Source organism: Chlamydomonas reinhardtii, chromosome 6 (assembly GCF_000002595.2).
Source record: "Chlamydomonas reinhardtii strain CC-503 cw92 mt+ chromosome 6, whole genome shotgun sequence".
Classification (NCBI taxonomy): domain Eukaryota; kingdom Viridiplantae; phylum Chlorophyta; class Chlorophyceae; order Chlamydomonadales; family Chlamydomonadaceae; genus Chlamydomonas; species Chlamydomonas reinhardtii.
The window spans coordinates 6,607,709-6,630,799 of NC_057009.1; the positions used below are offsets into that span (position 1 = coordinate 6,607,709).

Here is a 23,091-nt window from a genome sequence, read left to right on the forward strand (position 1 = left end):
CCTCCCTCCTCCCTCCTCCCTCCTCCCTCCTCCCTCCTCCCTCCTCCCTCCTCCCTCCTCCCTCCTCCCTCCTCCCTCCTCCCTCCTCCCTCCTCCCTCCTCCCTCCTCCCTCCTCCCTCCTCCCTCTCCCCACCTTGCCCTTCTGCACCGCCAGCAGCAGCCCCTCGCGGCAGTCGATCTCGCCCAGCACCAGCACCACCTGGACACCGGGCGGGGGGGAGCACGGAGGAGCGTGGGATGGGGAGGGGGGGAGTGTATGGAGGGTTTGAGGTGGGGGTTGCAAAGATGGTTGGGAAAGCGGTACAGGGTGCACTGAGGACTGCAGACGAAGTGGGGGTAGGGGTGGGGGTGGGGGCCAGGTGTGACAGAGCAGCCGTGCACAACTGTGTGTGTGTGTGTGGGGGGGGGGGGCGGGGGGCTGGCAGCGGCGGGAGGGGTAACGCGGCTGCGGCCGTCTTACAGGCCGCCCAGAGCCCGCACGCAGGCGGCAACCGACAGCTAATCTGCCGCTTAGCACAAGGCGAGCGGAGGAGGGAGGAAGAGAGCGGAGGAGGGCGGAATACAGGGCAGGACAGCTCCCCCGCCGGCCAGGCCCCCACCTCCCCGCTGCTGCTCCACCGCCTGGCGCCCGCACCTGCGCCCCGGGCGGCAGCAGTCGCATGGCCGCCTCGAACTGCGCCTTGGGGTAGAACACGGACTCCGGCCGCAGGTGCCACACCTGCAGGCGGGCAGGCGGGCAGGCGGGGGGCGTGTGTGGGTGTGGGTGTGTGTGGGGTGAGTGGGTGTGGGTGCCAGGTGGGGTGTGGGGGCCAGGTGGGGCGGGCGGAGGGCGTGCGGGCGGCATTAGGAGAGGGGAGGAAAGCGGCATGTGCCGTAGGAGTCTTGGGTGGGTGCGGTGTGCGCGGCTGTGTGTGGGACGGGCACACGCCACACGGGCACCTTCACGTGCCGGACCCCAGACCCCATGCACCCAGTCCCCAGCGCTGCGCTGGATCAAACCCAGGCTCAACATCACCCCTCACCGCTTCCCCCCCTCCCCCCCTCCCATTGGGGATGGAATGAACTACCCTCCCTCCCCTTCCCCGCCCGGCCCCCGCCCCACCTTGCACCCGGTCACCAGCTGCGGCCGCAGCAGCCGCCTCTCCCCCCGCAGCGTCACGAGGCGCCAGGCGGCTGCGGGGTGTGGCGTGTGTTGTTGGGGAAGCATGAGCACGAGGGGAAGAGGGGACCGACACCGTGTTTGTGTATTTATGTCCGTGCGTGTGCGAAAACGCGCACGCGCTCCGTGTTAAAGAGGCAAAATGAGGCGAAGTAAGTAAAGCCGGCAGAGCGCAACAGCAAGCCGGCAGTGTCGACCCCTTCCTTTATCCCTGTTTCAAACACGCCAGCAGGCAAGTCGTGCGAGGCATACCTGACAAGCAGTGCGAATCCCCGCACAGGTACAGCGGCCGGGCTGTAGCAGCGCCCGCAGCGGCAGCACCGCCAGCACCAGCACCAGCAGTAGCAGTCGGCTCTGCCGCCGCATTGCCCTGCGCCGCCGCCCCCGCCCTCGGCCCCGCCTCCGCCCCCGGCGCCGGTGCCGCGCCGCCCTCCTCCTCGGGGCCCGCGGGGCCCTGCGGCTGTGGCGGCTGCGGCGGCTGCGGCGGTGTGTGCGGGTCTGCCAGCAGCTGCTGCACGCAGCCGAAGTAGGCGGCCTCATTGCGGATGAGGGTGGTATGCAGCTCCACGCTGGAGGCCCTGGGGGGACAGGGTGGGGTAGCCATTTATGAGATACGGAGTAAGTCTGGAGGAGATCGTGATGCAGAGGGGAGGTCATGGGCCCAAGACCCACGAAGGCAATGGTGGGGAGCACGCTCCAGCAGCACCACTAGCTCGAGGAGATTACCGGCCACTCCCAATGCCCTCCTCCTCGCCCACCTCACCCGCCACCTCACGCCCCACAGCACATGCCCACCTCCCCCCCACTTGCAACTATCGCCTCTGCCTGTGCTCCGCTAGTTCAGCTTGGTTTGGTTTAGTTTGGGCTGGTATTTACAACCCCCCCGGCCCACCTCCTCAGCGGCTCCACCTCCGCCGCCAGCGCTGCCGCCGCCCCCAGCGCCCCGCCCACGAACAGCAGCTTGGCGGCCGTGAACAGCAGAGCCAACGCATCCAGCTGGTCGGGGCTGTAGCACACAGACCGGGCGGGCGCCGCCGCCGCCGCCACGGCTGTAGCAGCGGCAGCGCGGGCTGTAGCCGGGGCTGAGGCTGTAGCAGGAGCTGCGGCTGTGGGTGTGGCGGCGTCGGGTGCGGGCGCTGGTTGTGATGATGGGGGTGGCGGTGGCGGTGGTGAGGCGAGGTACCAGTCCAGGTCGGCGGCGCGGTGCAGGGGCGGGAGGCCGGTCAGGAGCGGGACCAGGGCCTGAGGCAAGGGGGGGGGGGTTGCAAGGATGTTTGGAAAAGCGGTACAGGATGCACTGAAGACGGGGGGGGCAGGGGCGGCAGTGGCGACCAAAATTCAGGATTCAAGGTCTAGGGTCCATGGGACAGGAGGAAGCCGGCAGGGGGCAGGGGGCAGGGTGCCATGCCATTGTGTGGCTGCATAACACGACCGTACGTCACGCACCCTACCTTGAGCGGCACACCGGCCAGCTGTGCCGCGGGCCCGGCGGCGCGCCGGCAGAAGGCCGCGGCCGCCGCCAGCGCGGGCTGCAGCGCCTGCGTCAGCTCCAGTGCGTGCACGTGGTTGAGCGCGTAGGAGGCGCAGCAGGGCTGCAGCGCCGAGGCGCGGCGCAGCAACGCGATGCAGCTGCCCACCTGCACCACAGGCGGCGGGTTTGGCGTGGTTTAGCAGGTGGCGGGTTGGGGGTTGGCAGGTGGGAGATGGTGGGTTGGCAGGCGGCGGGTTTGGCGGTTTGGCAGGTGGTAGGCCGGAAGTAGGTGATAGGCCGGGCGGCATGGGGTGCCATGCCATTGTGTGGGTGCAAGGCGTGGGGTGCGTGGGCACCGGTGCCATGTTCGTGCGAGGTACTGCTGGAAGCACATAGCAGTACATGGATGCAAGAGATGCCAGGGCACCAGCATGGGCGCCAGCGCATGGGTGCTGAGGCACAGCACGCGGCGCACCTTGCCGTGGTCCTTGACGGCTGTAGCCACAAAGCCCAGCGCCGCAGCCGCACTGACACTGCCGGCAGCAGCAGCACTGCTGCTAGCGCCGCTGCTGCTGCTGCTACTGCCGCTGCTACTGCTTGCATCCTGCCCGCCCTCGTCCTCCTCCTGCTCGTCCCGCACGTGCGGCACGTTCAGCTCCGCATACAGCTGCTGGCAGGCCGCGGCGTCCTGCACACAGTGACCCGTGCACACTGTAACTGTGAGGGCTGGCGCCGTACGCAAAACTCCATGCTATACATCACACAATGCTACATGTGGGGCGGCATGTGTGGGGCGCATGTGTGGGGCGGCATGTGTGGAGCCAATTGATGTGCGCACACGTCTGACGGGGCCTACCCAGGGCCTACTCATGCCTCGATCGTGAGCTCGCGCCTGACACGCCACGCCATCCCAACCCCCGTTGTTAAAGCATAGGCCACGCTCTCCTCCTCGCTCTATTGCATTGGGTTCGGTTCAGTTTGGGCTGGTATCTACAACCCCCACCCCAACCAACCCAGCACCTCGACCCCACCGGCAGGCACTCTGCCAGCAGCCTCTTGGCGTCCGCCCGCTGCGGCGCCGCCACCGCCAGCCGCAGCGCCACCCGCAGCGCGTCGTCCGCCAGGCCGCGGGCCAGTGCGATGCGACCGTACAGGTGCAGCGCCGCGCCGCAGCCGGGGTCGGCCTCCAGCGCCGCCATCACCAGCGAGGCGGCCAGGTCCTGAGGGTGGAGGGTTGGGGAGGTGGAGGAGTAGAGGGGCGGGAGGTGGAGGGGAGGTGGAGGGGAGGTGGAGGGGAGTTGAAGGCCAGGGAAAGGATGGGAGGGGTCCCAGGTATGGCTAGTTAGGCAAATGGGGCGGGCTAGGAGAGGGGAGGAGGCGGATGGGGGAGCTGGGGGGGGGGACCAATCCCGTAAGGAAACAGTCGCGGGGGGGGGGGGGTTACATGACAACTGGGGATGGGCAGTGCAGTGGGGTGGGTCGTGGGGACCGGTGCCACCCCGTTGGGCCCCCCCCGCGGGGTCAGTACGGCAGCCGCAGTACCTGGTTGGTGTACGGCGGCGAGGCGGATCCGGGTATGTCGTACAGACACGCGGCCAGGGCCAGCCGCACACGCAGCTGCGCCTCGCTGGGCGGCGCCTCGTGCGGCTGTGGCCCGGAGCCGACGGCGGCGGCGCCGCCGCCGCCTCCCCCTGCGCCCCTTGCTCCGTCCTGCACACAGCGCGCAGGCGACCGATGCGTTGGGGCAACCTAAGCACGGGCATGAAGCAGCGCGCCACGGCGCCAGCCAGGGCGCCGCACAGCAGCACCCAACGGATCCGCGCCTTCTCTTTGCGGGGCAGCCACAACCTGGCAAGATGGCCGCTGCGCACCCATCCACCTAAACCCCACACGCACACCCCATGCCCCCACGCCCGTGTGTACACACGGGCAGCCTCCCACCGCCACGACCCGGCCCGCCCCACGCCAGCACACCCGCACACCCACCCGCTCCTGCGCCTCCTCCAGCACCTCCAGGGCGGACTGGTAGTGCACCGCCGCCTCACGCGGTCGCCCGCCCTCCCTGCGCAGGCGCGTGTGAAAAACATCCGCGATAAGCGCGAGCACAAGGCAATTGGTTTCTGTTTCCTGCCTTCATGTGATCTCTTCCCTCAAGGCAAGCCAAACATCCCGATCCGCACGGGGGGCTGTCCTGGGGAGCGCTGGGGAGATCTTGACTGTACCGGCGTGTGCTCGGGCGCCGGCAGGTGCACGGCAGGGCGAGGGCTGCGCGCGGTTTTCGCACTGGCACCCGCCCCCTGGCGGTGCCTCCTTGCAGCGCGACTGTCTCCTTTCGGGATTGGTTCAACATTAACCCCTGGCGGTGCCCGCCCTCCCGCCGCCTCTGCGTTCGCCCGCCACGAGCCCTGGCATGCCCTGCCAGCGTGCACTTGCCGCCGCCGTGCAGCCCCCTCCCCCGACCCCACGCCCCCACTCTCGTGCCCCACGCCCTACCTCAAGCAATCTCCTGCCAGCTCCAGCACAGCCGCGTTTCCCGGCGCCGCCTCCGCCGCCCGCAGCGCCCAGCGCACCGCCCGGCCCGGGTTCCCCGCAGCCAGCCACACCCGCGCCAGCCGCTGCAACGTGTCCGAGTGCGCGCAGCTGCTGCTGCTGCTGCTGCTGTTGTTGTTGCTGTTGCTGCTGCTGCCATGGCTGCGATTAGAGCCGCGCGAGGAGGAGGAGGTCGCGGCCGCGGAGGAGGCCGCTGCGCTGGAGGGCTCGGGCGCAAGCAGCAGTGCCTGCAGGACAGGGAGGCCCATGCACCGCTGACAAACCTCTGTGCCCTTGCCCAGGAATAACGCACGCGCCTGAAGGGCATGGCCCAACACCAACTGTATTCTCTCGTCTTACCCACTTTCGCCTTACCCTCCTGGGCATATAACCCTCCTGGGCATATACCGTAATCCTCCCCAACACTCACCTGCTCCAGAATTTCAGATGCATTGCGAAAGTTCTTCTGGGCTGCTGCCTCCTCTGCCCGCTGCCAGAAGGCGTGCACCAAGGGCAGCAGTGCCTCTTTCTGACACATCGATGCCGCCGCGGCCTCCACGGCTGCGGCGGGTGTGTTGGCAGCTGCCTTGCCTGCAGCTGCCGTGCCGGCGCCGCCCCCGCCTTTCCCCTGGCCGGAGCCCATACAGGCGTCCGCACCGGCGCCGGTGCTGCTGTTGCTGTTGCTGTTGCTGATGCTGGTGCTTGCCCCAGCGACCGACCCGCTTCCGCCTGCGGCTGCTTCAGGCGCCGTTGAGCCGCTGGAAGGGGCGTTGGCTGCCGCCGCGCCCGCGGGCATTGGCGCCGTCGCGCCGCGGTCTGCGCCGCTGGCAGCCGCACTGGCTGCCATTCCCGATGCCGGCACCGCCGCTGGTGCCGGCGGTGAGCCGCCGGCTGCAGCAGTTTCCTGGCTAACCGCAAAGAACACGTCATCTCCGGGCGACAGGATGTCGGTCAGGGCGGCTGCGTGCGGCAGCGGCCGCCGCTTGGGGCCCGACACCAGCACCAGGGAGGCGGGGCCGGCGCCGGGCACTGCGGCAGCCGCAGCCGCGGCTGCAGCCGCGGGCTCGCGTGTTGCGAGCGCCTCCCAGCATTGGAAGCGGAGGTCAAGGACGGTGGCTCCTGGCCCGAGCTTGGCGACCTGCGTGCTCGTAGGTGTGAGCCGGCGGGCCCAGGATGTGTGTTGCGGCCCAGTGTCGACGCCGGGTTACACACCTCGCTCCCAACGTGACAATCACCACAACAACATCAATCGCTTAGCTACCTTAGTGAAGGCCGGCTCGCCGTCCCAGTGGATGTAGAGCTTGAGCATTTTGCGCGCTTCAATTGTGGGTGCTACACAAATTGCCTGCAGCGATGCCGATCCACATTTTGTTCTTATGATATATTACGTATGGATGATTGAGTAAGTGTTCAGACCCGGTTCAGACAGGTGCACCGTGGCGGGTGAGTTGACGGTCACGATGGGGCGCTCCAGCGGCGATGGTTATGCTCAGAATTGGCTTGATTAGATTTGTCAGGTGAATGTTCTGATGGGAAGAGGGGCCAATAGGGACATTTGGGGGGATGGGGGTGGGGAGAGGTCCGTGCCGATTCCTGACACCTGACAAGTGACAGGCCCGCCACGCAGGCCCCCACACCAGCCCCATTCTCCTCTGCGCCCGGCCCTCCCTTCTACCCCTTCCATCTGTGTCAAGCATGTGCAGCCTCAACATCATCAGCTGATGTTCGGTGCCTGCGAAGTAGCATAGACGCATATTGCGCACGCCACGACGTGCACGCTCGGCCCTCCACCCCCCAAGTCCCCCCATGATGCCAGAATGCATGCTCGCTCGCGCGCGTACTCAAAGCTCGCATTTGCAATGTCAAGCTAATTCATACACACAGCACTCTGGTCCATCACGCTTACCACTGAAGGCTCGCGCGGAAGTCTCCATCAGTTACAGTTCTTTCGGGGTTGCAGACACTGGACAAGTCCGAGTAGCAAATACGCGTATTTACTTGATCTATTAGGATAGAAATGCTATCGCGCGGCGTGGGCTGGCTCGCGCGGACAGGCTCGGTGCAGCACCTGGGCGAGCAAGCGTCGTGCATGGTTCTTGGATCATCAGTGCTGCGCTCGTTCTCTGCTCAGCCTCAGCCAAGCACCAGTGGCTCTGCTGATGTCGCAGTTGGGAGCCCCAAGGTGCAGAAGCTGGCGGAGGAGATCATGGGCCTTACAGTACTAGAATGCAGCATGCTTTCAGAGATTCTTAGAAAGAAGCTGGGCGTGCAGCAGCCCGCCTTTAGCATGGGCGCGATGCCTTTCGCTGCTGCGCCAGCTGCGCCCGCGGCAGCGCCCGCAGCGGCAGCAGCCCCAGAGAAGAAGGAGGAGAAGAAGGAGAAGACAGAGTTTGACGTCAAGCTGGAGTCCTTCAGCGCTGAGGGGAAAATCAAGGTCATCAAGGAAATTCGTGCGCTCACTACCCTGGGCCTAAAGGAGGCCAAGGAGCTGGTGCGTTGACGAGCACGGGTGAAAGAGGAGTCAGGGGGAAGCGCGGGAGGAGGCGCTCAAGCAAGGGCTGCAAGGGGGGAACAAGGACGGGGTTCCGGGATTACGGCACGCACACGCATCACGCTCGCACCCCGAAGGCAATGCTTCATCACGTTTCATGTCAATAGTGCGTGACGGCTGATGAAACACATCATCGCATGCCTTTATCGCAGGTGGAGAAGGCGCCGGTGGTCATCAAGGTGGGCGTGTCCAAGGCGGACGCGGAGGCCATGAAGAAGCAGCTCGAAACAGGTAAGCAGCGAATCGATAGGTGGAGGGCACAAGGAGCGGCGAGACGATGCAGAGCCGCCCGGTTCTGTGCAAAATTGATGCGGAGATTTCGGCGGAGGCAGATGGCTACGCAGGCCGTGTACACGTGTACGCCCTGTCGGCGTACGCCAAAACGGCGTGCTGCCCATTACGACGTTTTTGCCCCCCACCCCTTGTGTCCCCCCCAGCTGGCGGCAAGGTCTCGTACGAGTAACTGGACCAGTGCGGACACAGGGCGTGGCGCACAGGGCTTGTGGCCTCCACGCTGGAACCTGTTTTGTCGTGCGGGCCGTGGCCTGCGTTTGTACGCGCATTCTCGTGCGGGCGCTGGTCAGGGTTAGATTGTCAGAAGCCGGAGGATGAGGGGCCGGTGCCAGAAAGCGCGACTCTCTTCCGCTCTTTTTGGAGGGTGTCTTAAGCGTGTGTGTGTGTGGTTGCTGGGCAGGATATGGAGCTGATGTGGTAGCAGCAGAGCCGGACGTGGCGTGCAGGCGGGCCCAGGCGGTCCGTCGCGCGTTGTTATGCGCCTGTCGAGTACGGTTCAGCGCCCGCTTGTACCGGAAGCGGAAAGGTTTAGGGTAGGTCAGGCCGTGCAGAGCAGACAAGGAAGGAGACCGGAGGCACAGGCGCAGACAGCTTGTCAGTGGATGCAGTAGAAGCTGCATGGAGCGCACAGATGGCAAACAGGAGACCTTGCGCAGTTCAGCTAGGGGCTGCAAAAGATTGGAGCAGGTAATCATCTACCAGGAGTGTGTGTACCCTGTGGCCGCACCAACGCCGGTCCTGTACTGTAATGGTGATTGCAAGTTTTGCCCGTGGCCCATCAGGCGTTGAGCGCTCTGCGCGGGCGCACCGAATCCAGAGGACCAGAGCGCTTCGTGATCTGATATTAGTTTGTCAATGTGCGCCCTGTGCCACCGGCCCACCGTGGAGCATCTCTGTGCATCTGTGCGGCTGAGTCTGCGGCAGGGTGCAGTGGCATTTCACATGTGCGACATGTACCTAACCTGCACCTGTATTAGATTGGCTCAACTGGCGTCCACAGCAGTCACCAGTGCCTGTGCTGGGCACGCAATTGATTACACGGCCGTTAGTCCCGTGCGATACGTGCGCTATTGCGCTGCGGATCTACCGTAGAGCATTGCAGTGGCCGCTGCATATGGGACTGCAGCTGAAGAGCAGGGGGTGGGGGCACAGTACATATGTTTACATCCGCGTGTAGCGCAGGTGTATGTGCATACGGTAGTATCACTTTGCATAAAACTGGTTCCGGCATTGGCCGTGTCTTCTCTTGCGTTGACCACCCCACAACTACCGTAATCACGAGACAGTCCCCTTGTGCAGAGAAGCCCACCCAAGTAAGTTATTAGCCTTGCGATAGCTCCATGCTAGCCCTATTGATTGCGTTGCCCAGCCCATTCCTGCCTGCCTGCTGTCGTACATGGTCACCACTCAAACTCCGTCAAGGGGAGGATTCACCCGCAGAGCAGGACGACCTCCCGTCAGCCGTCAGCACCTGCCCCACGTTCGGACGCGATCAACAAGCCGGATGCATGCCAATCGACTGAGACACGCCAAGCATCGTCGGCATATGTTATGGCCGTCCTCACACTGTTCTCACCGTCGTTGTGTCCCTCTCCTTGCGCTCTCGCCGTTAGGATGACCCGTGTGCATATTGAGTCGTAGGAAGATCGAAATTCGTGTGGATAAGAGAGAGGTTACTAACTCCCACCTGCCTGGTTCCACACGCTAATGTCCATGCACTCGGGGCGTACAGCCTGCCCGCTAAATAGGCATTTCTGCGTGCGAACACACATTCACCCACATACATACATACACCACAGATACGGTTGGTTTGCGGCAATGTCCGCGTGCAAAGCAAAACTGGGAGGCTGAAGCGCAGCCTCCCTGCCATTCCCGGGTCCAGTCAGGTGCGCGGCGCTGTAGGCCGTACGCATATATCTCACTCCCGGCTGTCATCAGTCACACCTCACACATACATATCACGACCCAGCTGCTTCAGCAGGCACGTCTCACGCGCGCACATGCATGCACTGTACAAGCTTCTCCGCCAGGCATCATGAAACGTCTAGTGCACGGGCAAGTAACGAGCTATGTGCAGCCACATGCGGCTGTAAACGCTGACAACACGTCGAGGGAAGAAGCCCACAAACTCTCAAACATCAACGCAGGTGCGCTCATTAGGGCGCGCTCATGCCGCTATCTGCCCGGGCTTGCTCCAAATCTCCTTGATCATCGGGAGTAGGTCGGGGTTGACCGGGGCGCCTGCCGACGGCGCGCTCCGCGAGAGGCTGCCGCTGTCCGAGGATGGCGCGCCGCCGCCAGACTGCGAGCCGCCCTGCTGCGCGTATTGCGCCGCGGCGACGTCGTAGCCCTGGCTGTCGCGTCCGGGGATGGGTTGCGGCGCAGCGGCCATCATGGGCGGCGCGCCGCCACCGCTGAGGTTGGGCACCATGCGCGCGCCCTGCTGCGCCTGGAGCTGCGCCTTGATCGTCTCAGCGTACAGCGCATGACTGTCCGCCATGCCGCCGGCCGCCAGCAGGGCCGCAAACTCGGCGGGCACGCTGCCGCCGCCGGGCGGCAGCGGCGGCCGCCGCATGCCCGCGCTTGTGTCGTGGCCGCCGTAGGAGCCCATGGATGGCGGCGGCTTGCCGTACAAGTGGGACATGGCGTCAGCGCCCGGCGGCATGCCTCGTCCGGGCATGCCCTGGCCCATGCCGCCGCCGAAGGCCTGCTGCATGCCAGCAGCCGCCGCCATGCCCGCCATGCGCTGCATGATGGCCGCGTGCTGTGCCATGGCCAGGCCCTTGGCGTTCCAGTGCGGCTGGTCGTTGACGGCGAGCGTGTCGTTGCCCATGTCGCCGTTCAGGCTGTTGGAGCGCCGGCGCCTGTGGAGTAGGAAAGCGGGAGCGCAAGGTCAGCATGCGCCAGGGCACCAGCGCACATCAACATGGAACATCATCAACAACATCACCCCCCACTAGTGGCTGCACGATCCCTCTAACATACCACCTTCCACTGTGCTCACCCGTCCGCCGCCTCGGCCGCCAAGCCGTTGCTCTGCTGCGCCGCCGCCTGTGCCGCCAGCATCTGGCTGACGGCGCCCGGCCCCGCCGCCGCCAGGACGTGGCTCAGCGTGGCCTGGTCGGCGCTCAGCGCGGTGTGCAGGGGGCGCGGGCCCATGCCGGACATGCCGCCCATGCCCATGAAGCCTGGGCCGCCGGGGACAGGCATGGGGCCGAGCGGCGGCGCACCGCCAGCCGACATGTGGCCGCCCGGCGCCTGCGCAGCCATGGGCACACCGTCCGACGACATGGCGTTGCCCAGGAAACCGGGCGCCGCCAGGAAGGCGATGTTGTGCGAGTACTTGCAGGTGGCGCCGCGGTTGCAGCGGCCCCTGCACGAAGTACACGCAGGCGAAAGGTTCAGTGGGCATGCCAGCAATCTGCAAACAAGGGACACGTCGAGCGCCCGCCATGCTATAAGGAAGGCGGAGACTGATTGTGCGCGTCCACGCTTACTGGCATCTCACCTGAGGTAGTCGTAGCAGACCTCGCCAGCCTTGGGCTGCGCGCTGCCGCCGCGGGCCATGCGCGCGATGAGGGACAGGTCGTGGCTGTAGCGGCACTCCGCGCCGCGTTGGCAGACGCCTTTGACGAAGTCGTAGCAGATGGCGTTTGGCTTGGCGCCCTGCAATTACACATTACACGAAATGGTAAACGCGTCGGGGCCACACGAGATGCAGCGGCATGGCAAACAAGCAAGGGCATGGCAGCACAAACGTGCATGTATTATTTGGAGCTAGGGACACATGCCTCACCTGTGCCGGACCGCGGGCTACACCGTTGTTCACCTGTGAGTTCAAGGTACGTCACGTGCCGGCCATTTCAGCAACAAGTGACCAAAGAGGCACGCCAATGGGTTCAAACCAACTTGTTACGCGCCGCTGTTGCTCTACTCCAGGAATGCTTCGTGGACATCTCAAACAACAGCCTACCTGGCACTGTTGCGCAATGTTTGAGAGGTCGTGGCTGAACCGGCACAGGAGGCCGCGGTGGCACTGGTTGCGCAGGTAGTCAAAGCAGATGCCCTTCTCCTTGCTGTTGAAATGCACGATGGTTGCGAGGTCGTGCGAGTACTTGCACTTGTCGCCACGTGAGCACACGCCCTTTGTGAAGTCGAAGCAAATCTGCGCCTTTCCCTCCTGCGACTTCACGGAATCGTGGATGGGAGAGCGCAGCGGTGTGTGAGCTGTCAGGGGTGAAGCCTGAGGCGGTGGGTGCGCGCGCACGCGCACCCAAGTGCGCAGTTGACCGGCTGACTCCACCATCCCGTTGCTTGTGCCAAGCAGTACACCAATGGCGCCTCCATTAAACGCCCTGATCAGCGACCAAGCTTACCGGTTGCCCGGTAGAGCGCGCGCCATCACTTTGCCGCGCTGTAGCGAGCATGCCTGTGTCCAGGAGGCTGGAGCTGTCCAGCTGGTTCAAGTTGTCGGCTCCAGAGCTAGACTCTGATGAGCTGTACTGTGTTGTGGCCTCAGCGGATGACAGCAGGTCACCTGCTGACTTGAGCATGGCGCCCTGGTCAACCCCGCCGCTCAGGTTAACCTGCGGGAGCACGGTTGCGATATCTCGTTTCTGACACCGGTGGCATTGTAGAAGGTCGAAACCCCTCAAGCGCAGAGCGCGCCAAAAGAGCACGAAATGCATCGCACATTTGAAATAGTCAACCCTACACCCGACGCTAGTTACACCGATCTCGATAGATGCATGCTATGTGGGGCATTTGAATCGCGTTGTTAGGCGTCGGAGGTAGCGGGAGGGCTCTCGGCCCGCCGAGCGCAACTTGAACGTTTGGCGGGCCTCCCGAGGCAACCTCAACCCTGCTGGGCCCCCAAGTGGCTATTGAAGGTGTTCTTGTGGCCCAGCATGCTTGCACGCACCTCCTGAAACCGCTGCTGAAGCTGAGCAAGCTGGTATTGGTCCATGTTGAGTCTTGTGCTGGCGGCGAGTCGGGCGTGGAAATATCTACGCAGTGTGTGGGCTATAAACGTGCACGTAAAGGTCTAGCGTCCGAAGAAGCACACAGCCGGTCTATACACGACTCGCCATTTTTGAAACACGAAATGTAAAGAACCTTGGGGCAAAACTGCTTGCGACAGTAAGCTCGCAGACTATACTGTTTTAGCTTGTTGCGCGTTATAAGTTATAACAGGTGCACACTGCCTGATTGCATAAAAATGCGGGGTACAACTGTCGCGCCCCATGTCACGGCGGGCCACCAGCCACGCCCACCCCGAGTCCCCGACATGGACTTTGACTCCTCCGCCCACTTCTCCCCCCCCCCCCACGCACACCAAATTTGACGGATGTCGGCCTAATTAATATGCGGACACCGGTCCCAAAGGCCATGACCACGGGAACCAGGTCCTCCAATACTCGGTGGAATCAGGTCACGTTCAAGTACGTGGGTGTCAACCAGGGGTGACAAGGTATGGCTGGGCGGTGGACAAAGGGATGGAAAGGAAGGTTCCTTGGGTAGAGGGCTTGGCTGGGCGCGAGGAAGGAAGGAAGATTCGCAAATAATTGCATCGAGTGTTCCGTGTGCCTGCTGCTCATGACGCAACTTTCTGACTGACTGCCGCCCCCGCCTCGGAGCGCTCGGCGGCAGCGGCGGCGGCCGCCACACGGTACCCGGGCGAGGGCTTTGGTGCCGGGATGGCCCGTGAGCTGGGCCCGGTCGGCTGCTCGGAGCGCTCGGCGGCGGTGGCCGCCGCACTGGGCCGGGTCGGCTGCTCCAAGCGCTCGGCGGCGGCGCGGAAGGCGGCCATCCGTGCTCTCATTGCGAAAGCAGCGTGGGCCCAACGGCGAGTGCCGGCACTGTGGCATCCGCAACTGCCGCAAGTATGTTCAGGGCCTCTGCTACCCCTGCTACTTTAAGGAGCGGCGCCGTAAGCGTTGAAGGAGTTAAGCAGCTTGGCGGAAGGGAGGAAGTCAGTTGGCTGTCAGTTGGCGGTTTGCACTTTGTAAGTCCGCCCACGAGACTTTCTGTTTGTGAGTTTGTCAACACGTTCCACCAAGCAGAGATGCACTCCGCAGGGTTTGTGGCCAATCACGCAGGGGGGGGGTAGGAAACAAAGTGCCAGACCCCATGCCCCGAAATCCCCCGGGACCCCCCTTGAGGGGACGACCGACCCCCCGACGGACAAAACCTTGTTGTTCAGGGGTTAAAACCCCTCCATTTTATACCAAAGTGGTGTCAATCGACTCCTCTTGACGAGCACTATCACTCCGTGCCATCAGCGGTCCTGTTCTGAGACTTCGGTGATTCGGTCGCGGGCGGGATCCTATCCATGGAATCCCCTCGACCCAGACCACCCCGCGCTCAACTCTCTGCCGCGTGACGAATGGACAATGTGCATCGGCAGCCTTGTTAGACGTGAACTCATGCGCACCAGCGCTTCAGAGCCCAGCTGTGTCAGTGCGCATGTGTTGAATGTGGAGACATGTCCCGACATGTCCACGCCCGGACGCGCAACTTAGCCCTCCCACGCTTTGTTTGTGCTTATTACGTCATAACGTGCACATATGAGCCTCGTACTGCTGCGTTTGGCCCCTAGTTCTGCTTGTGGGGCGCTTCCCGAAATCCGCCAGGATGAGCTCCCGAAACCCGACGGACCCCCAGGGACGAGGACCGACCCCCCAACTTTAGCGGCCCAGAACTTCCTCACCAGACACCCCCTTAAAAAACTAAAAGTACGTGCATAATGCTCTCCTAAAGCTCTGTAATTTTGAGCATGGGGTAAGAATCTGAGCTTTCTACCCCCCCCCTGAATCACGGATGCCTATTACTATCCCTTAATCGCCCCACGAAGATTTCTGGCTGCCCACCCACGAAACTTCCTGTGTGTCACGGTGTGCCTGCCCGGCTGCCCCGCGAAACCTTTTTGTGTGCCCGCGGGGCGGGGCAGGCAGGGGCACGGACAGAAAGGTTTCGTGGGCAAAGCCGCATTCGGCGCCAAACTGCGCCGAGCACAGGTCAGCACAAAGTTGGGGCGCAGAGGCTGTGGTGCACGTTCCGGGTTGCCCCGGACGGTATTTATAACACAACATGTAGATAGCTAGTTGGTCCGTGGGATGCAGTCCCGGAATTGCGGCCAGGACATGGGAAGGGGAAATGTTGAGCTGTGGGGACGCGCGCTTTCGTCGGTTGTGGCCAAACGGTGGCCTTACCAAACCGGTTCCCGCGTCGCTGCAAAGAAAAAGACAAGCACGGAGCACTGTCGCGGTAGTTACACGAACTTGTTATGATAAGAGGACGAAATAGCGTTCTGTAGCGCTGAGTATACCTTTTCGCATTCTTCGTGCATTTTGCTAAATCTGCTCACTCCCGCCAGCGGCGTACACTATGCATAAGCTGCTACATACTGTATATGTATCTGAGCGGACCTATAGCGCGCTTCATTTAGCCAACACTCAGTTGTTTGTCACTCACGCGGAGATTGCTGAGCTTGGGTAATAAACTGCATATACGCGCTGATAGCTAATATCTATACTTACAGCACCTTGCGGGCACGCGGGCGCGCGGGCGGGCGCAGCGGCTCCGATGCATAGACAGTTCGCTGTTCCTAAGCGTCACTAACTCCAAGGTAGACATTCGATGATGAAATGTCGGTATATTTGCTAGCGGGTACTCTTAGGCGCCCAGACACTCGCGTGCCCTGTGTGCGCGGACGTGCTCCCCTTCCTTGCTCCTTGTCATTCGTGTGCCCACCGCGGCTCTTCCGATGACAGGCAGCGGTTCTTGTGTAGGAAGGAGGTGCCGCAAGCAACGCATGGCGCACATGTGGGCCCCTGGGTTACAGAAGCGGGGCAGCCGTAGTCGATGGATGACATCTTTCCTCCTGGTGTTCGTGCTGATGGTTGCTTCGCCCGCGTGCGCGCACGCACGGAAAAACGTGAGGATGCATGAGTTGACGTGCCTGTTTCAGGCAACATCTGGGGAACTATGAAGCGGGGCCTCGGGGCCCGCCAGCGTATGGCACGCCAGCGCGGCGCGGGTGCATGTACGAACCCTCTGCGAGCACATATGCGGCGGCTCCAGTCCCGCTGGCCAATGCGGCGCCCTAAAAGCTTGACACGCTGTCTCCTGTCAGGATGCTGTGGAGGTCGCGTCACACGCCGTACGTCTTGCACTGCGCTGCAGGCTGGGAAGGGAAAGCGGGGGCCAGCGCCCTCCAAGGCGACCTCCGGTGCCGCCGACACGCGCTGCAGGAGCGGGCCAGGGAGCAAGTCCCGGTGCCCGCCCGCGCCGCCCGCGCCACCAGGGCCGCTGAGCGGCCTTCCGCTGAGTGGCGCCTCACCGCCTAACTTTGTCGTGGGTGAGCGGCCGCCACGCCACCACGGGCCGCTGCACACGGGTCAAGGGACCGAACGGCGGCTGGCAGTTCTGTGCGGTGCGCTAGGCATTTGGGGCGCTCACGCGCACCTCGCGCAACCCGATCCGACCTGACACCATGGACACATGCAGACATGCTCCCTCTCCCTCTCCCTCTCCGTCTCTCTTTCTCTTTCTGTCAACCGCGCCACACGCCGCAGTGGTGACGGACGACCAGGATGAGGTGCTGGGCTCGGCCGACCCCGCCTACATGCCCGCCCTGCACCGCCTCATCGGGGCCAGCGGCAGCCGCTTCGCAAACACGCTGGTCTCCACCAGGTGAGAGGGGTGGGTTGTGAATACCAGGTGAGAGGGGTGGGTTGTAAATACCAGGTGAGAGGGGTGGGTTGTAAATACCAGGTGAGAGGGGTGGGGGGGGTTGCGTGCTGGGTTTGTGGGCTGCAATCCCGCGGCCAGCTGTAAGGGGCCGACCGGGCCACCGTACGGAGTCGTTGGGTACGTGACTGATGAGCACCACCTGCACACCCCCATGACCGCACCTCGGGTTCCCTCGCCCCCAACACGGTCCGTGTCATGGTGCAGCGTGTGCTGCCCGGCGCGCGTGTCGCTGCTGACGGGCCGCCTGAGCCACTGCAGCAACGTCACCGCCAACTGGTACCCTGCAGGTGGGTTGCGCATGGGCTATTTTATTACACGCGGCGCAGGCCTGGTGGGCGCCTCTGTGGCGTGGTGCTCGCTTAGCAACAGTGCTCGCTTAGCAACAACTACATTTGGGTGCGCGGCCTTACTTGCTGATGTGGGTTGGGACTCGGGACGGTCGGACATGAGAACCGCTGGCGTGCCTCTCATGTGCGCTCGACCGCTGGTGCGCAGGCGCCTTTGGCAAGTTCGCGCGCAGCGGCCTGGACGGCGACTGGCTGCCGGGCTGGCTGCAGGCGGCGGGCTACCACACCGTGCTGGTCGGCAAGTTCCTGAACAGCTTCGGGGTGAGCGAGGCACGGGCGCGGCAGCGCGTGGTCTTCGGGGCGGGGGGGGGGGCATGTGAGGTTGTGGGAAGCGACGAGCAAGTGCCGGCACCGTGGCCAGGCGCGGGGTGTGGCGCATCAGGTGCCGCACAGGCGCCAGGGCGTTGTCATGCTGGGCTAGGAAAAGGCTCGGGATACAAATCACCCCGCAGCCCCACAGCAGGTCGACGTTGCCGGGCGACGTGACTGGAGTCTGTACCTTTGCCCCGCCCTTCGCCCTTCGCCCTTCGTCCTACCCCTGCCTTTTGTGTGCAGGTGCCTCTGCCCGCCGGCGTCGTCTGCCCCCGCGGCTGGGACAGCTTCGAAGCGCTGACCACCGGCACCTACGCGCTGTACAACTCCACCTTCTCGCTCAACTGCGGCCCCAGCACGCCGCCGCTGAGTGGGCAGTACCAGACCGACCTCATCCGAGACAAGGCGCTGGCGTACATAGAGTGCGTCCGGGCAGGGGCCGCAACACACGCGACTCTGGGTGCTAACAACGAGAACAATGAACGTTCTTACACCAAGCGCCTTGGTGACTTTACGGATGCCAGCACTTGTGAGGGCCTAGTGATCGCGACGCCCAATGTGCTCTGAGCCCCTTGACAGGGCCTCCAGCGCCAGCTGAGTTGCCGCGCCGCCGCCGTTGCATATGCCCCGCCTTCCTCCAGCGCCAGCTGAGTTGCCGCGCCGCCGCCGTTGCATATGCCCCGCCTTCCGCAGCACCGCTGTGGCCGCGCGCAAGCCGCTGTACCTGCACCTCACGCCCGCCACGCCGCACAAGGACAACAACGGCGAGGGCTGGGTGCCGCCGCCGCCCGCGGCGCGGCACGCGGGCCTGTACCCGGGCCTGCAGCTGCCTGCCAACCCCACGCTGCGCACGCCCAACCCGCTGATCCCAGACACCCGCATCGACATGACCAAGTGCGTGAGGGCGTGGGTGGGCGTGGGTGCGGGGGTGCGTGAGGGCGGGCCTGTGGGGGCGGCTATCGGCCTGTGGTGGTGGTTGCGGTTGCGGTAGTGGATGCATCGACGGCTGCAGGCGGGCGGGCGGGGGCGTTTGCTTTCCTGCTGCCTGGATACTCCGTCCCTGGCCTCACACCACCTCTGCCTCCTCCGCCGCCACCTCCACGCGCCCCAGGGCCCAGTCGGTGCAGCAGATGACGGACCTGTACGTGGCGCGGCTGCGGGCGCTGCGGGCCGTGGACGAGATGCTGGAGGCGCTGGGTGAGAGCTGCCTGACGCAGCAGCAGGGGCTGCAGGCTGCGGGCTGTCCCGGGCAGCGGCAGGGATGCTGGGTTGGGGGCGCGGGCGGGATATTGCTGACAGGCATCGCATCACAGGCATCACAAGCATTACGTGTGCCAAGCCACAGGCATTACGTGTGCCAAGCTATATCGCAAGTTGCATGGGGGACAGGAAGGATTTGGTATGGGTAAAACGCTAACACGCAATACGTTTGCCGCCCGCACCCCTTTGCAACGCGTCCGGCTGCCAACAGTCAACCGACTGGAGGCTCGTGGCATTCTGAATAACACCTACATCATCTTCACATCCGACAACGGGCTGGTAAGCTGGCTGTTGCAAGGGATCACGTAAGCGGAAGGGGAGGCAGGGGCGGGGTTACCTGGTAGTGTAGCAGCCTGTGTTGTACCTGCGCGTTTGTGTCCAGATGACTAGTTGTGACGGCGCCTTGCGAACTAGATGAACGCTAAAGTGCATCACACCATGGCGCCCTTGCTTGCCCTCGCAGCACATGGGGCAACACTCGCTGCTGGACGGCAAGGTGAGCCCATGTCGGATGGCACGCGACGAGCTAGATGCCGACAGCCAATGCAAACAACACTCACACGCGCACATGATAAGCGCACAGCCCCGTGCGTTGATGCCGCCTCCCTCCTCACCCTTGCCAACACGCCCGCCGTCCCTCTGCCCCTCTTGCCCGCGCCCAAGTTTTTTTACATGGATTCTGGAATAATATTTAACTCACCCTCCCCTCCCTCTGGCTCCAGGGCACCAACCTGGAGGAAGACAACCGCGTGCCGCTGTTCATCCGGGGTCCGGGCGTGGAGGCGGGCGTGGTCAGCCCCTACCAGGTGGGTTAGGTCGGGGCGGGAGTGGGCGTGAGGGGGGTGGGAGCTTCATGGGATGGCCGATGCCGATGCATCCAGGCTCTGGCTTTGGGGCTAGGGCACGCGAGAAGCCGCGGCCTGGAGCCCGCCGCAATGGGCCGCGACTGGAGGGCCGCATGAGTGAGGAGAACATATTCAGACCCGTCGGCATGGTGCCCCCCCCCGTGTGGGAGGTCTGGGAGTCGCTGGGATAGTCGTGAGTGGTGCACGCTGTGGGTGGTTCCGGGTTGGGACCAAGTCCTGCGCGCGCACTCCTGATGCCACCCTGGTGCGGCAGCTGCCTGACCGGACCGAGCTGCCCCAAACCAACAGGCGAACCTCATCGACATCCCAGCCACCATCTTGGCGCTGGCGGGTGAGCAAGCGCGCGGTGCTGGACGCAGCTGCGCTGCCGCCTGCAACCCCCGCACACCCACCCTCTCATGCCGTGGCCTGTGGGTGCTGCAGACCGCGGGCCTTGCTGTGCACCATCCTCCCAGCGCGGGCGCACTTCTCCACCCCACTCCCCTTCCTACTCCCGCCCCCGCTCCCGCATCTCGCCACCGCCCACGCAGGCCTGCCCCAGCCCCGCGGCCTTGACGGCCTGCCGCTGCCGCTGCCCGGCCTCACCACTGACCTGTATGACCAGGCCCTGCGCGCAGCAGTGGCCACAACCACCAGTGCGCCTGCGTCCCTCACGTACCCAAGCAGCGGTGTGAGGGCCGCGGCGGCTGGCAGCAACAGCAGCGTGGCTGCCGGGTCCAAGCTGTCGCCGCCGCCCATTTGGCGCCGCGAGAGGTGAGGCGCCGGCCCAACACCATGCGTCTGCGCCCGGGTCCGTGTTGCTGCTGCTGCTGCTGCTGCTGCTCTCTTGACCAACACCTGCCGTGCCCTGTCCACCACCCCAGCCCCGCACCCCACAGATCCTGCACCACCTTGCAGCCGCAACCTGTCCCGGCTCTGCTCCCTGCTGTGATGCCTCTCTGCATCCCCCATCCCAACCCGCATATTGATAGCCCTCATGGAATGCGGAATGCCCCCCCCTGGCTCCGTCCTCCACATCCGCAGTGTCATCCTGGAGGCGTGGGACTCGGACTCCAAGGCCGGCTACTTCCCCGGCATCACATTCAAGGCGCTGCGCCTGTGCTCCACCCTACGACCCAACTTCACAGCGGCGCAGCAGAAGCTGGCGGCGGCGGGCACCAGCGTCCCGCCCGCGCTCATGGTGCGTGCCGCTCGCCTTTGTCGCCTCGCCTTGTGCGTGCAGCTGTCGCCAGCAAGCCACCCCAATCCGGGCCTCTGCGGCTTGATAGCCTTGCATGTCGGTAGCATGGCCTACCGAGCCTGTGCCAGGGACCGGCGCGGCATTCATCGCTCTTGAACCCTGCCTGGCGTCCATCGGTCCAAACCCTTGGGGTAGCCGCGAGTTCGAGCTCCTTGCGCGCCGCTCCCCGACCGACACACAGGTGCCGCAGCCGGCCGACGCCGCCCGCCAGGGCCCGCCCGTGTACTGCCTGAAGTACTCGGTCTGGTGCAAGGGCAACCGCCGCGAGCTGTACGACCTCTCCACTGACCCGTACGAGCAGACCAACCTGGCGGCGGAGGCGCCGGCGGCGCTGCTGTCGCGGCTGGACGCCGTGCTGAGTGTGCTGGTGCACTGCAAGGGCGCGGACTGCGCACACCCCTACGGCTTGCTGCACCCGGCCGGCGACGTGCTCACGTTTGAGCAGGTGCGTGTGTGCGGGCGGGTGGCAGACCGTTTGCCTTTCCCTCTACTTTCCACCACCACCACCACCACTACCACCACCACCACCACCACCACCACCACCAGCGCCATTCGGTGCCGTCCTCCTCCCTCGCACCGGTTGCCGGGTACCATTACCGCAACCCACCCGCCCGCGCGCCCCTCCCCCCGCCTCCTCCTCCCTTCCCTGCAGGCCATGGCCCCGGCGCACGACTCGCTGTACGCGTCCCTGCCCCGCTTCGCCTTCGCCAGCTGCTACCCGCTCTACCTGCCAGCCAACGAGCGCACGTTCACACTGGGCGCGGGGCCGCGCTGGCCCGGCAACGCCAGCTGGGAGAGCACCGGCATCACGTGGCCGCTCCCGGGGGGCGCACGGGGGCTCACACTGCGGCAGGGGGGAGGTGGAGGAGCAGGAGGAGGCGGTGGTGCGGGAGGAAATGCTGGTGATTGAGCGGCGAGGTAAGCAGGGTCACGAGAACCAGGTCCAGGCGCGGGACGGGCAGGTGTGGCTGGGTTGCCGCGCTCACGAAGACGTTATGCCAGGGGAGATGGGTGCCTTATTGAAGAAATTGAAGACATGTGTGGGGGGCGACGCGCATGGGCTACTATAATACGAGGACATCTATGGAGGGTAATGGAGTAGGATCAACAAAACCCAAACATGCCAAACCAAATGTCAGGGAGCGTGGGGAGCGCCGCATGGCCAGGCAGCTGCATTAAAGATGCACCAGGTTTGCCACAATGATCTTGACCGCGGCCTCGTGCCATATGTTGCTGGTTCGTATGCCGCCGTTAATGCTTGGTGCTCGCGCACGTGCATCATATGTGAACTTCCGTGCATGCGGTTTATGCTATGTGAAGCTGCATGTTATGAATGTGGGCCCGGAACCATTCATTCAGAGCTCGAGAGCAGTTGGTTTATGGAGCATAACTGCTAGCAAATGCCGAAGACGTTGCTAACAGGCTTGCATGCCCTCATGATTGGATGCTGCTAGAGATGTGCGCACATTCCTGCATAGAGAAGCAGGGGGCTAGGGTGAGAGAGGTGCTTACAGTGTTGGCACGGGACCATGGACTCAGCCTAGAAGTGTATACGATGTTAGCCATGGTGCAAGCATTCCACGGCACGGCACGGCACGGCGGCTACGCAAAGTGATTAAACTAGGCCGGAGGCGGGTGTCCAGGTTTGGGTACCGGTATAGAAGATAAGCGGTTGAACGTTGCGTGAAAGGCCGGCGTGACTGTGAATGGGCACACGCAGAAGGCTACCTAATCCCAGAACCCCGGGTAAGCCGATGATGCGGTTGCCAGATGTGTCTCTCGTCGTTCACCCTTTCATGCCATCCAACCTGGTCTAACCTGATCCAACCACCGCGCATACCGGTTTTCCGGTCGCCGTTCGTTCATGGACACATGCATCCTACATTACAGTGTCGGCCCTCCCCTGGTGTTAAGCACCTTATCCTGGCTCGTGATCTGGCTGGCCTGTTCAGTCCTCTTGGCCATAGCCGCGGGGCTCGCAGCACTTCAGCCCAGCTCTCCTCGGTCTCTCAGCTCCATTCTCCCTGCAGCGTGATGGCTCATAGAGCTTTCGAGAGGGCAAGGCGCTTGCAAGCACCAACAGTACCTGCGAATGCACAGCAGTGCACGGCTTCCACCAGGGTGCGCAAGAGGGTGCGTTACACAGCTGACACGCCATTCTTGGCCAACGGCCAACCCTAGCCACTGCGCTCAAGGCACGTACGGTGTGCATATGTAGCCCCCTTTTCCTGGAATGAGGGGGCTGGTGGAAAACAGCAACAGCTGCAAACAAACATACCCTTGCGCACCCGCATGGGGGCTGATGGG

The 23,091-nt window shown here is 64.0% G+C and overlaps 4 protein-coding genes across 5 annotated transcripts; 2 read left to right on the forward strand and 2 right to left on the reverse strand.

The window, feature by feature from the left end:
* Nucleotides 1–445: 445 nt before the first annotated feature.
* On the reverse strand, nt 446–6,672 carry CHLRE_06g293650v5 (uncharacterized protein). Its single transcript, XM_043063467.1, has 13 exons — nt 6,422–6,672; nt 5,591–6,298; nt 5,125–5,408; nt 4,618–4,693; nt 4,174–4,341; nt 3,663–3,851; nt 3,107–3,319; nt 2,612–2,797; nt 2,053–2,402; nt 1,413–1,738; nt 1,104–1,174; nt 620–719; nt 446–504 (listed from the first exon to the last, which is right to left on the reverse strand). The coding sequence occupies exons 1-13, from the start codon at nt 6,467–6,469 to the stop codon at nt 500–502; spliced, it is 2,724 nt and encodes a 907-aa protein (XP_042924173.1). The 5' UTR covers nt 6,470–6,672; the 3' UTR covers nt 446–499.
* A 330-nt stretch (nt 6,673–7,002) lies between these two features.
* On the forward strand, nt 7,003–8,766 carry CHLRE_06g293700v5 (uncharacterized protein). The gene is made up of 3 exons (XM_001701544.2): nt 7,003–7,651; nt 7,864–7,942; nt 8,149–8,766. The coding sequence occupies exons 1-3, from the start codon at nt 7,178–7,180 to the stop codon at nt 8,172–8,174; spliced, it is 579 nt and encodes a 192-aa protein (XP_001701596.1). The 5' UTR covers nt 7,003–7,177; the 3' UTR covers nt 8,175–8,766.
* A 386-nt stretch (nt 8,767–9,152) lies between these two features.
* CHLRE_06g293750v5 (uncharacterized protein) lies at nt 9,153–13,182 on the reverse strand. 2 transcript variants are annotated; one of them, XM_043063469.1, is made up of 7 exons: nt 12,927–13,182; nt 12,382–12,591; nt 11,979–12,185; nt 11,802–11,834; nt 11,514–11,671; nt 11,010–11,378; nt 9,153–10,869 (listed from the first exon to the last, which is right to left on the reverse strand). In XM_043063469.1, exons 1-7 carry the CDS (start codon nt 12,969–12,971, stop codon nt 10,173–10,175), a joined length of 1,719 nt encoding a protein of 572 aa, XP_042924175.1. In that variant the 5' UTR covers nt 12,972–13,182; the 3' UTR covers nt 9,153–10,172. The 2 variants fall into 2 exon arrangements, with proteins under 2 accessions (XP_042924175.1, XP_042924174.1); XM_043063468.1 differs by having other exon boundaries at nt 11,979–12,191; nt 12,927–13,181.
* A 2,040-nt stretch (nt 13,183–15,222) lies between these two features.
* Nucleotides 15,223–22,754, forward strand: CHLRE_06g293800v5 (uncharacterized protein). Its single transcript, XM_043063470.1, has 17 exons — nt 15,223–15,632; nt 15,778–15,941; nt 16,190–16,364; nt 16,582–16,699; nt 16,964–17,046; nt 17,255–17,367; nt 17,662–17,840; nt 18,112–18,312; nt 18,530–18,615; nt 18,890–18,957; nt 19,142–19,174; nt 19,401–19,484; nt 19,833–19,875; nt 20,075–20,297; nt 20,568–20,724; nt 20,966–21,229; nt 21,437–22,754. Exons 2-17 carry the CDS (start codon nt 15,828–15,830, stop codon nt 21,692–21,694), a joined length of 2,199 nt encoding a protein of 732 aa, XP_042924176.1. The 5' UTR covers nt 15,223–15,632; nt 15,778–15,827; the 3' UTR covers nt 21,695–22,754.
* Nucleotides 22,755–23,091: the final 337 nt, after the last annotated feature.

Excerpts from the sequence above, each read along its gene's own strand:
- CHLRE_06g293800v5 (XM_043063470.1), top strand. The coding sequence starts at position 15,828 with ATGTGGGCCCCTGGGTTACAGAAGCGGGGCAGCCGTAGTCGATGGATG. Across the intron at positions 17,368-17,661 it reads AGTTCCTGAACAGCTTCGGG|GTGCCTCTGCCCGCCGGCGT; the intron begins GTGAGCGAGGCA and ends TTTTGTGTGCAG. Across the intron at positions 18,958-19,141 it reads TCACATCCGACAACGGGCTG|CACATGGGGCAACACTCGCT; the intron begins GTAAGCTGGCTG and ends TTGCCCTCGCAG.
- CHLRE_06g293700v5 (XM_001701544.2), top strand. The coding sequence starts at position 7,178 with ATGCTATCGCGCGGCGTGGGCTGGCTCGCGCGGACAGGCTCGGTGCAG. Across the intron at positions 7,652-7,863 it reads TAAAGGAGGCCAAGGAGCTG|GTGGAGAAGGCGCCGGTGGT; the intron begins GTGCGTTGACGA and ends CCTTTATCGCAG. Across the intron at positions 7,943-8,148 it reads GAAGAAGCAGCTCGAAACAG|CTGGCGGCAAGGTCTCGTAC; the intron begins GTAAGCAGCGAA and ends TGTCCCCCCCAG.
- CHLRE_06g293650v5 (XM_043063467.1), bottom strand. The coding sequence starts at position 6,469 with ATGCTCAAGCTCTACATCCACTGGGACGGCGAGCCGGCCTTCACTAAG. Across the intron at positions 4,694-5,124 it reads CTGGCAGGAGATTGCTTGAG|GGAGGGCGGGCGACCGCGTG; the intron begins GTAGGGCGTGGG and ends GCGCCTGCGCAG. Across the intron at positions 3,320-3,662 it reads TGCTGGCAGAGTGCCTGCCG|GACGCCGCGGCCTGCCAGCA; the intron begins GTGGGGTCGAGG and ends CACTGTGTGCAG.
- CHLRE_06g293750v5 (XM_043063468.1), bottom strand. The coding sequence starts at position 12,971 with ATGGACCAATACCAGCTTGCTCAGCTTCAGCAGCGGTTTCAGGAG. Across the intron at positions 12,192-12,381 it reads CGCGCTCTACCGGGCAACCG|TCGCAGGAGGGAAAGGCGCA; the intron begins GTAAGCTTGGTC and ends GATTCCGTGAAG. Across the intron at positions 11,672-11,801 it reads TAGCCCGCGGTCCGGCACAG|GGCGCCAAGCCAAACGCCAT; the intron begins GTGAGGCATGTG and ends GTGTAATTGCAG.